The sequence below is a fragment of the Leptopilina heterotoma genome, unplaced genomic scaffold (genome assembly GCF_015476425.1).
Source record: "Leptopilina heterotoma isolate Lh14 unplaced genomic scaffold, ASM1547642v1 Lhet_11, whole genome shotgun sequence".
Lineage (NCBI taxonomy): Eukaryota > Metazoa > Arthropoda > Insecta > Hymenoptera > Figitidae > Leptopilina > Leptopilina heterotoma.
Genome location: NW_025110829.1, coordinates 455,524 through 473,622, shown reverse-complemented (window position 1 = coordinate 473,622; position 18,099 = coordinate 455,524). Strand labels below are relative to the sequence as shown.

Here is an 18,099-nt window from a genome sequence, read left to right as displayed (position 1 = left end):
CACGATATAATTCAATATCCATTCAATCAAATTATGTATCAATGGTTTTCCCTCTTGTATTAATACATTGCAATCGATTATCAAGTCTTTCTAAATCGGTTTCAATTCACTGTGATTTGGTATCAAATCATTACAATTCAGTATAAATATAATCTAATTTGGTATCAAATCATTACAAATCATTACAATTCATTATACATTATTATTATTATTATTATTATAATTACATCATTACAATTAATTCATTGTACTTTGATATCAATTCGTCGCAATTTGGAATATAAATAATAAGATCTAATTAAAAATCATTTCGTTCCAATTCGGTATTAATTTCATCTAATTTGGAATCAGTTCATTATTTCAATTCCCTATCAATTTTATATCAATTTTGTCCATTTGGTACCAATTCGTTGTAATTTGGTATCAATTTGTTCCGATTTGTTATCAAAGTTTTGCCATTCGATATCAATTTGAGTAATTTTGGTATCATTACGTTTCCATTTGGTACCAATTCGTTGCAATTAAATATTTATTTAATTTAATTATATATCAATTACTTTGAAAAAATTCAGTATCAATTTGACCAAATTTGGTATCAATATGTTTCCGTTTGGTACTAATCCATTGCAATTCAATATCTATTAGATCTAATTAGATATCAATTAGTTGCAATTCGGTATCAATTACATCTAATTAAAAATCATTTCGTTCCAATGGGGTATGAATTTCATCTTATTTGGAATCAGTTCATTATTTCAATTTGCTATCAATACTTTTCCATTTGGTACCAATTCGTTGTAATTCGATATCAATTTGCTCCAATTTGGTATCAAAGTTTTCCAATTCGGTATCAAGTTCAGTAAATTTCGTATCATTACGTTTCCATTTGGTACCAATTAGTTGCTATTTGTTGACAATTCGTTGCAATTTAATATCTATTTCATCTAATTCGAAATTATTTCGTTGAAAATCGGTATCAATTCGTTGTAATTTGAAATTAACTCATAATAATTCAGAATTAACTTGGACCAATTTGATATAAATTCATTTCAATTTGGTTATTTTAAAATACGTCCCGTCAAATAAATGAAATGAAATGAAAATACGTTGAAATTTAGTATGAATTTGGTTCCTATTTATTATAAATTCGTTGCAATTAGGTATCAATTCGTTGCAATTTGACATCTAGTGGTTGCAATTTAGTATCCATTTGATTCAAATTTTTTTAATTCATTATGTAGTGTCAATTTGATAAAATCTTATATCAATGTTATGTAATTTGCATCAATTTGGTATCAATACGTTGCAATTTGGTATCAATTCGTTGGAATTTGTTACAAAATCATTTTCATTCTAATATCAGTTTATTGCCATTTGTTATTACACTGGAGCTTCACTTATTTTCAGTCTCACTTATTTGTAGTCGCACTTATTTTCACCATTTCCAGTCTCACTTATTTTCAGTTAAAAGGTTCTCCGTGCGTTCTCATTGGTTGATGTTAAAGAATCCACCAATCAAATCAACTCGAATGTTACGTTTCAGAGTGAAAATAAGTGCGACTTTTCCTTTCAGTTTGTTTGGACTTAGTGAAAATAAGTATGAAGCTCCAGTGTAATACTTTATAATTCGATATTTGTTTGATTTAATTAGATATTAATTCATTGCAATTTGTTACCAATTGTTCCAAATTTGGTACCAGTTAGATTTAATTAGATATCATTTTGTTCCAAAAGCTTTCAATTTCATCTAATTTGGAATCAATTGCAATTTGTTATGTACTTTTTGCAATTAACTATCAATTGGATTTTAAATACGTCACAATTTGGAGCAAATTGGTGATGAAAATTGAATATCTATTTCATCTAATAAGTTATCAATTCTTTGCAATTCGGTATCAATTTGTACCAGTTTAGTATCAAAGTTTTGCCATTCGGTATCAATTTGATCAAATTTGGTATTATAACTTTTGCACTTGGTACTAATTCACTGCAATTAAATATTGAATTGATTTAATTAGATATCAATTCGTTGCAAATTAGAAGTACTTCCTTGAAATTTGTTAATAAACTCGTAATAATTCAGTATTAATTTGTTGCAATTTTGTATCAATTAATTTCAATTTGATGTTAATACGTTCAAATTTTGTCTTAATTTGTTTCCTATTTATTATAAATTCGTTGCCATTTGTTCTCAACTCTTTGTCATTAAATATCAGTTCGTTGTAATTTGACATCTACTATAGTTAAAATTTGTTATCAATGTTATCCATTTTTTTATTAATTTGATGAAATGTAGTGTAAATTTAATAAAATTTAAAATCAATTTTATATATAATTTGCATCAATTTGGTATCAAAACGTTACCATTTGGTACTAATTCGTTACAATTCGTTACAATTCGTTGCAATTCGTTGAAATGTTGTGTCAATTTGATGAAATTTGATTTCAATTTTATCTAATTTGCATCAATTTGGTATCAAAACGTTACCATTTGGTACTAATTCGTTACAATTCGTTGCAATTCGTTGAAATGTAGTGTCAATTTGATGAAATTTGATTTCAATTTTATCTAATTTGCATCAATTTGGTATCAAAACGTTACCATTTGGTACTAATTCGTTACAATTCGTTACAATTCGTTGCAATTCGTTGAAATGCAGTGTCAATTTGAGAAAATTTGATTTCAATTTTATCTAATTTGCATCAATTTGATATCAAAACGTTACCATTTGGTACTAATTCGTTACAATTCGTTGCAATTCGTTGAAATTTAGTGTAAATTTGACAAAATTTGAAATTAATTTTATATAATTTGCATCAATTTCGTATCAAGACGTTACCATTTGGTACTAATTCGTTACAATTCGTTGAAATGTAGTGTCAATTTGATATCAATTTTATGTAATTTGCATTAATTTGGTATCAAAACGTTACCATTTGGTACTAATTCTTTGCAATTCAATATCTATTTGATCTAATTAGATATCAATTCGTTTCAATTCGGTATCAATTTGACCAAATTTGGTACCAATACGTTTTCATTTGATACTAATTCATTGCAATTTGGTATTGATACGTTGAATAAGTATTGTATTGAATATTTGGTTCCTATTTATTATAAATTCGTTGTTATTTGGTGTCAATTCGTTGCAATTTGATTGAATTTTTTAATAATTTGTTGAAATATGGTGTCAATTTGATCCTATCTGATATCAGTTTTATCTAATTTCTATCAATTCGTTGCCATTTGGTACCAATTCGTTGCCATTTTTCTTACCAATTTTTAATTAGATATTAATTCGTTGCAATTGTTTACTAATTTTTCGTAATTTAGTATCAATTAAATCTAATTAGATATCATTTCGTTCCAAAATTGTCTATTTCATCTAAATTGGAATCAAATCGTTGTAATTTGTTATGTACTACTTTTTGCAATTTGCTATCAATTGGATTTACTTTAGAATCGTTGCTTTGCAATTTGCTATCAATTAATTTCAATTTTGCTTCAATTCCTCAAAATTCGGTATCAATTTTGACATCAATTTTATAATCCTAAATTTTATATCCAAGCAATTAGAATTTATAGGTATAACTTGTAGTAAATAAAATATAATAAATATATAAGTAATCGCTAATAAACCCGTTTATACTGAATGAATGAATAAATAAATAAATAAATAAAATGGAATATGTAATAAATAATAAGTAGAGACTTATAAATAAAATATAAAAAATAATAAGTAATGGCTAATAAATAAAATATAATAAATAAAAGAAACTAAATAGCGGATAATTCTCTTTATAGCAAGATTATATTAAGACTAATTCAAATTTCATTCATTCAAAAAATGAAAAATCGAATTAGATTTTTTTGGTCGATGAATGATTAGTGGATTTAAGTTTTTAAGCATTAAAGTCGAGGTCGATATTGTATGCGTATATGGTATGGTATGGTACACAACGGAAGGTTATAGTATGTAGAGAGAATACTACATGTTCACAGGTCGCCTAGCCGCATAGCCGGGGATTGGGATTTAATCCGGATTAGTTCGTAAGGGTCACAATATCCTCCCCTTCGTTTTGCGAGATACGTATGTAGGTTTCTCCTCTCTCTCTCTCTCTCACTCTCTCTTTCTCCCTTTCTCAAATCCCATGCACACAAACTCAATGTCAATCCCACGTGCGTGTATGTATACATTATGCGCGATTAAGCGCGCGCGAGCGAATACACACTCACACACATATATATACAAATTCAACCGGCATGAATCCAGAACCTATGACGATAAACTAAATCCGAACGATACCATGATACACACGCACACTATCTTCTTCTAACGATAAGTCGTCGTAATCGTATAATCTCCATTCTCTCCCTTCCCTTTTTGCAGAGAAAATTTTCGTGAAAGAAGACCTCAAATGTAACGGGTGACTTGCTTTGTTTAGATTTTCTGCCCCCTTCCCATATTTCTTTTTCTTTAATCAGTGTTCGAAAAATTCCCTGTAATTTATTTCTTGGATCATTTCCTTTTTGATTCATTGAATTTTGAAATTTGTGTATTTGCTTGAATTGGAAATAATTTTTTGGCCCTTGAAATTTAAATTTGGTTATTCCTTTTTTTATTTCTGAATAGATTTTTTTACCAACTCTCTAAAGGATTACTATCAACTGAACCGCCATCTAGCGGTGACCTTGACGTTCGCAGGTGGAGAGTAGTAACTCCATATTGAATTTTAATATGTTCGTCAATGTTAGTAATTCTGTAATTGTTCATATGATAATAGAATAGAATAATGTCATAGACATTGAATTTAGAGAATTTGTTAATTAATTGGATATGAATTTTAAATACACTTCAATTTGCTAAATTTATAAGATCTCCAAATTTTTAGGTTTATTATTATTTTGGAATTAATTTGTTTGCTAAATAAATTAATATTAAACTCCAGAGGTAAAAATGTGTATTACTATTTACGAAATAAATTTATTATTTATTTACATTTATTGAAAAATAAATATTGAATAAGTAATAATAATAATTAATAAATAATTAATTTTAAGTTTTTCTGGGTTACCACAGGTCAGGGAAGTCAGAGAAAGTATTTCTCACAATAATTTCTTTTCAAAATTTCAAATAACTTCATTCCTGAAGAATTATCCTAAAATTATTACTTGGGAATTATTTAATGAATAATTTTACTTAAACATTTCAAAATTAATTCAATTTTAAAAAAGTTGCGTTTTCAATTTTCATAAATAGATGAATTTCAAAAGGTTTTAATTAGAAATTTTGTTAAATTTCAATTTTTGAATGAAATTCATTAGAAATTTTAAACAACTTACATTTTTGAAAAATTTTAATAATTTAAATTCTTCTGAAATGAATTACATTTTTTAATATATATTTAACTAATTATTGAAAATAATGGATTTATAGAAGAGTTTTTAATCAAAAACACTAAAAAAAAATTGAATTTTGGAAAAGTTCCAAATGATTGCAGAAATTCAATTATTTTCAAAAGTAAAAAATTTTTCGCAGAAATTCAATTATGTACAAAAATTAAAGGAACTTCTCGTCAAAATTTCAATTATCTTTATAAATAATAAAATTATAGGCAAAATTCAATTATTTTCAAAAATTTTAATAAAATTCCAGGCAAAATTCAATTATTTACAAAAATTTTTCGTAGTTCAATGATTTTCAATATCTGTATTTGAATAAAATTTTTCAAAAGAATTTAATTATTAAAAAAAAAAATATTTTGATAAAATTCTTCGCAAAAATTCAATTATTTTCAAAAATAAAAAAAATTTCCACAGGAATTCAAATAACAAATTTTTTAAAAATTTCTTGGCCATAATTCAATTATTTTCTTAAATAATAAAATTTTTTACAGGGATTCAATTATTTTCATAAATAATAAAATTTTTAACAGGAATTCAATTATTTTCGTAAATAATAAAATTCTTCTTAGGAATTCAATTCTTTTCATAAATAATAAAACTCATCGTAGAATTTTAATCGAATTCCTCGAAAAATGTAACTATTCTTAAAAATGTTGTTAAAATTCTTCAAAAGAATTTAATTATTTAAAAATTTATTTATAAAATTCTTTATGAAAATTCAATTTTAAGAAATATTCAAATATTTCAAAAAATTATTTACTTCTTCTTAATCATTGAATTCTCAGGGAACTTTCTAATAAGAATAATTAATTTAAAATTGAATTTTAGTTAAAATTTTTTTTATAATAATTGAATATTAGAAGCAATAAATTTTCAATACATTTTTAATTAAATTTCTTGAATAAATTTAATTATTCTCAAAAATTTAAATAAAGCTCTTTATAATAATTCAATTTTAAGAAAAATTCAATTATTTCAAAAAAATTATTTATTTTCTTATTTAAATAATTAAATTCTCGTAGAATTTTTTAATAAAAGTTGATTTAAAAATAAATTTCAATTAAAATTTTACATTACCTAAATATTAAAAGCATCATAGCATAAATTTTTATGAAATATTTGAATTTTGTAGAGATTTCAAATTAAAATCTTTGAAAATTTGAATTTTTCATACTTTTAACTGACAATTCTGTAGAATAAATTTAAACAATTTTAATTGACTTTTTTTTAAATAATTTGAAATTTTTATTTTCTATTTTATATTTCATTGATGAACTTCCGAAGAATCTAAATTTTTGTAAAATTGAATTGTAAACAAATGGATTTGAAAATTCTTAAAAAACTTTTTCGAAAATTAGGTAGTAAAAGTAATTGGTTTAAAGAAGAATTTTAGTTAAAAATTTTAGAAAATAAAAATTGAATTGAAATGATGAAAAATAATATAATAATTAAAAATAATATTTTTGAAGAAGTTAGAGTATCAATAGAATTAATAGATATTAAATATTTATTTTAAAAAGGAGTTCTTGATGTTTTTTTTAATAATTTTACAATTAAAGAAATTCATAAATAAATGTACTCTCTAAATTTGAATTAGTAAAAATGTTTACTAATTTGAATTAGTGACTGAGTTTTTGCTTTTTATTTAGTAAATTTTACTAATAATTTAGTAGAATCTATTTATGTATTTATTAGTTAAATTTACTAAATAAAAAGCAAAAAGTCAGTCACTAATTAAAATTAGTAAACATTTTTACTAATTCAAATTTAGAGAGTAACAGAACATTTTTTTTTGAGTATTTATTAGTAATTTTGTGAGCAATTTATTAGTAATAATTAAAATTCTTAGCAAAAAGTCAGTCACTAATTAAAATTAGTAGACATTTTTACTAATTCAAATTTAGTGAGTGTCGAATAATTTTGAGAAAATAATTTACTTCCTCAGCTTTTCATTGACATGCAAAAAAAATTGAGTCGGAACATTCGCTAGTTTAGAGAAATTTATCGCTATTCCAAGTAAATGTTTGTTTTCCTGCATTAAAAAAAATAATTTTGTCCTAATATCGAAGAAATGTAAAAATTCTTTGCCCCTAAATTATAAACTTTTTTTTACGGTGTTAAAAGTCAATATTAAATATACCTGCGAGAAATTGTGAAAGAAAGAAGAAAGAAGCAAAAGAGACGCGTGTGTTGGTATGTCATCTGAGATTTTTCGTTTCCCAGAAAAGTAATCCTTAATGCGTCTAAATGGGCTAAAGTCGTTTTCACACACGTCCCTCTCTCTTTCTCTCGCCATATAAAGGTGACTTAATTCGTTTGCACCCAAGATTTACGAGCATGAGAAGGCACCCTATGAGATATAAGAAGGGTGATACGTAATGGGATGTGAATTCTAAATCTTTTGTTTCTCTCCTCTTTTTATCCGAATAGACAATTTTCTTCTCCTCTCATGATATTATAAAGAAAAAAAACTCCCCATTTTTTTCATACTTCAAAAAAATCCTCTTTTTTTGATTCAATTTTTCAATCGCACTATTTCATATTATCACTTTAGTTATGCTTTGAATTGAATTAATTTAGAGGAAAAAAAAAATTTGATTTCACTTACCGGTTCCGGAAGTGGATTTGCTGAGATCAAAACCTTCCTGTTTTGGACTACTGGTGACCTCCTGCTTAGGGTGATCATTGTGAGTTGAAAATGTTGGTTGGGTTGAACTCACTGGTGTTTGTTGCTGATGTGACTGAACAGTCGAAGGTTGAGGGGCAGTCTGAGTTTGTGACTGATGAGATTGTTGGGATTGCGGACTTCTTGTTAAGGAGGGTACACTATTTGGTCTCGTAGGTGATGAAGCCTTGTACGTCAGTGCCAAAGCCTGACTCTGAAACAGAATTGCAAAAAAATAATTACTAACTTTTTAATTTAGTCTTCAAGTTTATTTCGTAACTATATTTATTCCTATTAAACAATTCCTTACATTCGTCATTCTATAAAAAATACTGAATTAAAGCAGGCTTCGCACTCATCTACTAAAACCTACTATTTACTACTTTTTTCACGCTATGCTACTATTTGGATACATTTTTAGATTTCAGCCACTAAAACCAAAATTAAAATTCAATTATTTTCATAAATAACAATATTCATCACAAGAATTTAATTATTTTAAAAATTTGTTATTAAAATCTTTTGCAAGAATTCAATTATTTTCATAAATAATAAAATAAATAAATGAAGTAATAATAATAAAAATAATAAAAATTCGCTAATACTAGAAATCAAAAAACTTTTCTCAAAAATTATAATCAAATTCTTTAAAACGATTCAATTTGTTTATGAAAATATTTAAAATTCAATTATTTTAAATATCCAGCATTTTCATAAAATTTCGCGAAAGAATTCAATTATTGAAAAAAAAATTGATAAAATTAATTCAAAATTCAATTAATTTCATTAATAATAAAATTTCCAAACGAATTCAGTTAATTTAGAATAGCATTTAACAAAAAATTTCGAAAAAGTCAATTATAAAATTTTTATACAATTCTTTACAATAATTCAATTACTTTCAGAAATAATAACATATTTCATGGAAATTCAATTATTTAAAAACATTTTTGATAAAATTCCAAACGAGAATTCAATTATTTTCATAAATAATAAAACTCATCGAAAAATTTCAATTATTTTTAATACTATTTTTAATTAATTAATTTTAAAAATTCAATTATTTTCAATTTCACAAATAAAGTTTTCCACAAGAATTCAATTATTTAAAATAAAATTTTCATAATATTTATTAAAATTCGAAAAAATTAATTATTTAAAACAATGTTTATAAAATCCTTATAAAGAAATCAATTTTTTCCAAAAATAACAAAATTTTTCAAAGAAATTCAATTATTTTGAAAAGTAACAAAATTTTTCAACGAAATTCAATTATTTTGAAAAATAACAAAATTTTTCAAAGGAATTCAATTATTTTTAAACATTTCAATAAAATTTTTCGCAATAATTCAATTATTTTCATAAATGATAAAATTCTTTTCAGGAATTCAATTATTCTGGAAAATTTTAATAAAATTCTTTGCAAGTATTCAATTACTTTCATAAATAATAAAATTCATAACAGGATTTCAATTATTTTTAATTTTAATAAAATTTTACCGGAATTGTTCAAAAAAATGTGATTATTCTTAAAAACTTAATTTCGATTCCTCGAAAAAATCAATTATTTGAAAAAATGTTTGTTTAAAATTCTTTGGAAGAATTCAATTATTTACAAAAATATTAGAATTTTTAACAGGAATTCAATTATTTTGAAATATTTTAATAAACTTGTTCGAAAGAAATCAATTGTTTTAAATACAATTTTAATTAAATTTTTTTGAAATAATTCAATTATTTTTTTAGATTTTAAAAAAAATTTTCCCATGAAATTAATTATTTACATAAATAATTCCTAGAAAGAATTCAATTATTTTTGAAAACTTAATAAAATTCATTTCAATTATTCAATTATTTTCATAAATAATAAAATTCAAAACAGGATTTCAATTATTTTTAATACATAATTTCACAGGAATAGCTCAAAAATTGTAATTATTAATAAAAATTAAATTCCGATGCTTCGATAAAAATTAATTATTTAAAAAAATATGCTTTTCAAATTCTTTGGAAAAATTTAATTATTTACAAAAATATTAAAATTTTTTACAGGAATTCAATTATTTTCAAATATTTCAATGAAATTGTTTAAAAGATATCAATTTTTTTAAACGCAATTTTAATTAATTTTTTTTTTTTTTTAAATAATTCAATTATTCTTTTAGATTTTAATAAAATTCTTCCCAAGAATTAAGTTATTTAGATTAATAATGCTATACGAAAGAATTCAATTATGTCGAAAATAACAAAATTATTTGCGAAAATTCAATTATTTTGAGGCATTTTAATAAAATTCTTTGCAAAGTTCAATTATTTAAAAAATGGTTTGTACAAATCTTCATAAGAATTCAATTCTTTTCATGAATAATTCAAATTTCTCAGGAATTCAATTCTTTAAATTAGAATTTTCATAAAATTAGTCAAAAGAAAAGAATTATTTGAAAATTTTTATAAAATTCTTCGCAAGAATTAAATTATTTTTATAAATATTTAAATTCTTTCATGACCAATAAAATTCGTTGCAGGAATTGAATTTATTAGCAGGATAAGAAAGAAGTAAATATTTTTTGATGAAAATTAGGAAAAAGTCAGGAAATAAAATATAGAATGGAATTCTTGTCAGTTTTGTGAAGTGTCTAAAACGAATTTTTTTGATCGTCAAGTTTAATTTTTCGATGGATACTTTTTTACTATTTTTTTTTTTTAGTTTAAAAGCTACTTTTTGCTACTTTTTTAAAATTAATTATCGAGTGCGAAGTCTGTTAAAGTATTCTAGGAATCTGTAATTTTGATATAGTTGCGCCACACGCCACTAGGCGTTGTTCTCGGAACTGATGCGCACGCATGCGTTGTAGACAACTGTTCGCATTCTATTCCGAGAAAAATGGCTAGAAATCATGCGCGCGCATGATTTCTTGCCATTTTTCTCAGAATAGATGCGCGCGCATGCAGGCCTAGATTCTAGTGACTAATTTTCTCTAATTTCTAATTTCAACAAATCAAGTAATCAAATTATTAACAAAGGAATGAATTTGCAATATCGATAATAGAATTTGATTAATATAAAATCATAAATCAATAAAAAGAAACGACCTCGAACATTTGAGTAATATTGTATTATAGAGAGACAGTGACTGCCGGTTTGACCGAATAAAACCGGATGATCTAACCGTCGACGTCGTCGTGCCTATGAACGATGAAATCTGAGCACGTGCTCACAATTCCGCACAAGCTGCTAAAGGCATAAGCGGACTTAGATTTATGTATGAGTGAATTTAACACTAACGGCTAAGCCATCCACGGTGTCAATGAAGGTTAACTAGACCCAGAATGCGACAATCCTCTCTTATACCCACTCCCGAAGTTACCAATATGCATCATCACGAATCTGGATGGATACAATTTTTGAAAAAAAAGACAAAAAATATTATATTCTCTTTTACATGTATTTATTATTATTATTTTTATTATTTTTAAAAAGTAAAATTATATTTAATTAATTTTGTATCGAATGATAAATGTTCCTTTTTTTCTCGCTTCATTATCGTTTTTCATTGTGTTCGAAAAGTTTTATTTTTCCTCCCATCAAATTTATTAATTTTCTCACTCCATTCGCAAAAGGATTATCATCTACCGCAATAATAAATTGAATGCAAGAGTTAAAATCTCAATACCGCATTTATTGAGTAGCATGCGTTGCATTCAAGTTTGGGTAATATTGCCGTAATATCAAAGGTAATGTTGATGTAAAATTACTAATATTATAAATATTACTAAATATTATAAATATTACTAAATATTACTAATATTATAAATATTACTAATATTATAAATATTACTAATATTATAAATATTATTAAATATTACTAATATTATTTTTAATACTACTAATTACTAAATACCTATTAATTAAACTAGCAACAGTTCACGCGGCTTACTTCTTACTCACTTTTAAAAATAATATTAGCAATTTGAAAAATAATAGAATGTGCAAATTTTAAATTTAAATTTTTTTTATAAAAATAAAATATGAATTGGAATATAGTTTTAATATTATTATAATTATAGTAATCATATATTCTGACACAGGGAATTAAGGGAAAAGTCGGGGATTTTTACTAAATGTAATGGAAAAAATTTTATTTTTAGAATTCATAAGAAAATTCTCAATTTTCTTGTATTATTTGTTTGCCTCATAAACTATGAAATCACCACGAATTCTAATACAAAACCTTTCTCTTATTTTATATTTCTGACAATAATTTATTTTTCAATAACTTAATTCTTAAAGAACTGTCATAAAATTGTTATACATAACCTATAAATTATTTAAAATTATTTGAATTTTAAAAAAGTTATGTTATAAATATAATAGATTAACTTCAACAGGTTCTAATTTAAAATTTTCTAAAATTTCAATTTTGAATTAGTTTAGTTACAAATTTTAAAAATCTTAAATATAAAAAAAAATTTTAATAATTCAAATTCTTCTAAAATTAGTTAAATTTTGTAATAATATTTAATTAATAATTAAAAATAATGTTATTTATAGAAGAATTTTAGTTAAAAACACGAAAAGAAATTTTAATTTTGGAGAAGTTACAAATAATTGCTGAAATTCAATTATTTTCAAGAATTTTAATAAAATTCTTGGCAAAATTTCAATTATTTTCAAAAATTTTTCTCCATTCAATTATTTATTTTTGTATTTAAATATTGGAATTTTCGCAGAATTTTTTAATAAAAATTGTTTTAAAAATGAATTTTAGTTTAAATTTTAGAAAATAATTTAATATTAAAAGCATTACAGCGTGAATTTGAAGAAATAATTGAATTTTAAAAAGTTTTCAAATTTAAATATTTGAAAACTTAAATTTTTCATACATTTAACTATATAACAATTCTGTATTTCTTTTCTAATTCTAATTCTAATTCTAATTTCTTTAAAAAGTTTGAATGAACTTTATCGAAATTTAGTAAAACTCAATTGTAGACAAATGGATTTGAAAATTCTAAAAAAGAACTTTTTAAAAAATTATTAAAAATAGTTGATTTAGGGAAGATTTTTAGTTAAAAATTTTGGAAAATAATAATTGAATATTAAAATGTTAAATATAATTTTGAAGAAGTTACAGTAAGAAAATAATATTAAAAATTTTTTTTTCTATCATCTTTAATTATTATAAAACAGGAAGATAGTGATTGCTCCGAGTTGAATTCGAAGTGATCGATATCTTTTTGTTTTATAACAATTTTTTATAATAAGTTGTTTAATTTCAAAAATGTTTGAATAACATTTCAGTCTACTAGTAATACTACTAGTAATACTACTAGTAATACTACTAGTAATACTACTAGTAATACTACTAGTAATACTACTAGTAATACTACTAGTAATACTAATATTATTAGTAACATTTAGTATTACTAGTACCATTAGAATTATTAATAAAATTAGTATTTCTAGTAATACTAATATTTTTAGTAATATTTAGTATTACTAGTAATATTAGTACTATTAGCAAAATTAGTAATACTAGTAATACTAAATGTTACTAGTAATATTAGTTTTACGAGTAATACTAATTTTACTAATGATACTAATATTACTAGTATTACTAAATGTTACTTATAATATTAGTATTACTAGTAATACTAATTTTACTAATAATATTTGTAATACTAGTAATACTAATTTTACTAATAGTACTAATATTACTAGTGATACTAATTTTACTAATAGTACTAATATTACTAGTTATACTAAATATTACTAAAAATATTAGTATTACTAGAAATACTAATTTTATTAATAATTATAATAGTACTAGTAATACTAAATGTTACTAATAATATTAGTATTACTAGTAGCACTAATTTTACTATAATACTAATATTACTAGTATTACTAAATATTACTAATAATATTAGTATTACTAGTAATTATTATTAATATTATTATTACTAAATTATTATTATTATTATTACTAAATAATACTAATAATATTAGTATTATTAGTTATACTAATTATACTATAATAATACTAATAATAATAATATTACAGCAACATTGCAGTAATATTACGTGTTAACCTGAAAAAATAAATCCAAATTTCGAAGATTTTACGAAAGAGCAAAAAAATACGAAATAATAATTAACAAAATGAAAAATTCACTTCTTTTAGTGAGAAGATAATATAAAAATTGAATGCAGTAAGAGCGAAATTTTTGAGAGTCAAATTTTTTCTCTTGCAAGGACTGTACCGGTATACGAGCTACTGTTTCGGGAGCTACTCCTCTGTGGTATGCACACGCAAAAAAACACGTCCAACAACCAAAGAGACCAGGTCCTGTGTAGTAAAATAAAGAGAGAAACACATAGAAATGACGTACGAGCGAAAGAAGAAGAAGAAGAGAGAAGAGAATCGCCCCGAAGGAAGAGAGAGAGAGAGAGCAAGAGAGAAAAAAACAAAGATGATGAAATTTATACAGGAGATTAAAAGGAGAAGGTAAAATAAGGATCAAACTTTATATAGAAATGAGAATAAGAAATAAATATATTATGATGAAAAAAAAAAAATCTTTAAGGAGTGAGAAAAATTAAAGTGAATTCTTGTCTGCGATAATACGTCGAATTGTTTATTTGTTTTTTTCAAATTAATATAAGAAAAGAATTTTTGGTTACTGGTTTTAGATGCAAGTTTATTCGTCCCGTTTTCAGAGAGAAGAGAAATCGAAAGGAGATATATAAGCATCAGACGTGAAAGAGACGAGAAACGAACAGGAGAGGGACGTAAGAAGGGGCAACAGGTGGATGGGGTTAGGAGGCTTATCCAGCTAACGCCCAAAGTGATACCGTTGTTAACGCTGCCACCAAAAGGGATGAAGAAGCCAAATGAAATCACGTTTCATGATATTCTCACTTTCACACTTTTTTCGTTTACTTTTTTTTTTACTCTTTAATAAAAATGGAGATTTTTTATTATCACTTTTTTCTTCAAAAATATGAAGTTTAGCTTTTTTGAAAGTATGGTAATTATTACTTTATTCGTTTCTCGTAACACTGTTGTTAATTATTATAATTACTAGCAATAATTCGGCTAACTTTTTACTTCATTTCTTAAATAAAATAACCAATTTTAAAAATAATAGAATTTAAAATTTTTAAATTCAAATTTTTGTTGAAAAAACTACGAAAATTCAATTTTTGAGAAATTACAAATAATTTATTGCAGAAATTCAATTATTTTCAAAAGTAATAAAATTCTTTTCACAAAATTCAATTATGTTTAAAATTAAAAAAAAATTCTCGCGTCAAAATCACAATTATCTTTGTAAATAACAAAATTTTCCCCAAAGTTCAATTATTTTAAAAAATGACAATAAAATTCTTGTCCTAATTTCAATTATTTTCAATATCTACATATTTTAATAAAATTTTGGGAGAAAAATTCAATTATTTAAAAAAAATTTAATAAAATCGTACACAAACATTTAATTATTGTCAAAAATATTAAAAATTCCACCAGGAATTCAATTATTTACAATTTTTTTTTATAAATTTCTTCGCAATAATTCAATTATTTTCATAAATTGTTAATTATTATAAATTATTTATAAAACATAAAGAAATCGATCACTCCGAGTCTTCGACTCAGAGCAATCAATATCTTCATGTTTTATAGCAAAATACTTTTATAAGTTGTTTAATTTCAAAAAGGTTTGAATTTGGTATTTTTGAATGTCTTAATTCCTGTGGAAAAATAATAATAATTAAATGTTTATTTAAAAAAGAAATTATTGATGTTTTTGAATAATTTTACAATTAAAGAAATTTTTAAAAATGTAACGGAACATTTTTTTTTGAGTAAAATTTTTTCCTTTATTTTCTAAAAATTCAAAAATTTTCATTTTCAAGGAAAATTTTAAATTTGTAATAATTGACAAATAGAATTTATAAACATTTGTTTCGCTTATTTTTGAGAAAACTGAATTTTCTTAAAACAATTGTAATTAAAAAATTGAAATAATGTAAATTATTCCCTTATGAAAATTGAAAATTTGAAAAATTGAAAAAAAAAGAAACGGGAATATGTAATGTTTTTTTTCCCAAAATAAAAGAATGAGTTTGTGAACAATATTGTTATTGAGAAATAAAAATTATGCATAAAATGGGTATTTATTTACTATTTCTTAATCATAATTTCTAATTTCTAATATTATTTTATTATAAATTATGAAAAAATACCTGCTTTTTTCGATTTGTCAAAATAAATTTTTTTTACAGAAAAAAAACAAAAGAATACACAAAAACTAACTTCAGGTGTGGACAGAATGAAAGAATGAATAAAACGATTATTATAGTAATTAATTCCTATATCGCCATTTAGACTAATAAATAATGTATGAAACCAATTTTTTTGCTTCTTTCGAAAAAGTATGCGAAATACGAAATAAATCTTTTTTTTAAGCCTGATTTTGATTAAAACAATTTACAGTAATCGAAATATTTGATTAAATTTCTAATTAGAAAACTTATTTTAAGACTTAAAATTATCTTGTTTTTCTTTAAAGTCCAAAAATTAATTAAATTTAATTAATTTTAATTTAAAAATTAAATAAAATAAAATTAAATTAAATTAAATTTTTTTTAATTAATTTATTTATTTAATTAATTAAGCAAAAACAGTTTTGATCTACATAAATACTGTAAAATTCACTAAATTCAGAGTATCAATTTGATACCAAAATTTAGATAAATTTTTTATTTGATTCACATTTTCGTATCAAATTGATACACTTTCAGTATCAATTTCATACTTTCAAGAAAATTGCGTGCTTTGTTTTTACATTCGAGTTGATTATTTTCAATTTATAGGAAATAATAAGCAAATAAAAGTAGAGTAAGAAAATACTTAAAATAAATAACAAAATAATTGTTTAGAAGGCAAATATTCTAATCTCTCGTCTATACATATATATATATATCTCAAATTGTGATCAAAATAAAAAAAATTGTCGAAATTTATAGATAATTCAAAATTCTCGTTGAAGATAATCCTCTGTATGCGGATAATGCATATTCTGTATACATACAGTACGTACGATTACGCTCCACAAAAATCACGTTTCACTTCAAAGGTTTATCCCCACGATTTTCGGCTTATTATAATAAGCGATATTCTATTTATCAATTTTAAATTATCAATTTAATGAAACAACATTTGTTTCTCTTTTATTATAATATATATTTTATCTGAAAATCCTCTAATAATTTTTATTATTTTCTCTTTTATTTATTTTAAATTACTGTCTAAAATTTTATTGACTGATACTAATTTAAAAAGATAATAATAATTAATAATAAGCAAATAATTTGTAACAAACCGGTTACTTGGTTTAATGCTGTTATTATTCTTATTATTATTATTATTATTACAATTTTTAGTAAAACAGTTTTTGTTATTACCACTATTATTTTTATTTTAATGTATTCTCTAATCTTTAGTTGTGATTTAGTTACGCCACACGTCGCTAGGCGATTTTCTCGGAACTCATGCGCACGCATGCGTTGTGAACATTTTTCTTGGAATGGATGCGCGCGCATGCGCTCTATTCAATTGTCAATCGGCTTCAAGACACAAAAATAAGTCGTTTTGGGCGATTAAAAATACAAAAAGTCGAAAAAATTTGTATTTAATAAAACCGCCTGAAATTCAATAATTTCTAAAAATTATACAATTATGCCAAAATCCAATTTTTTTCTACAATTTTTAACTAAACTTTACCTCTAAATCAATTTATTATGTCTAACAATTTTCCAAAAGTTCTTCTAGAATTCAATTATTTAAAAAGAAAAATTCAATTTTTTACAATAATTGTAACTGTAATTAATTATTGTCCATGTTTTCTTTAAAGTTATTAAGGTATAATATTTTTAAAAAATTATAATCAAGAAATTATTAAAATTAATTTTTTTTAAATAATAAATAATTTTTCAATTATATCTACAATTAAAAAATTAGCA

General features: G+C 23.2%; 1 protein-coding gene across 1 annotated transcript in view; it reads right to left on the bottom strand.

The window, feature by feature from the left end:
• The window catches only part of LOC122503965 (homeobox protein dve-1), a 107,669-nt gene that overhangs the window by 76,034 nt on the left and 13,536 nt on the right, over positions 1 to 18,099 (bottom strand). The window contains exon 2 of the mRNA XM_043614771.1: positions 8,016 to 8,286. Coding sequence (XP_043470706.1) covers positions 8,016 to 8,286 — 271 coding nt within the window. The remainder of the gene's footprint in view (positions 1 to 8,015; positions 8,287 to 18,099) is intronic.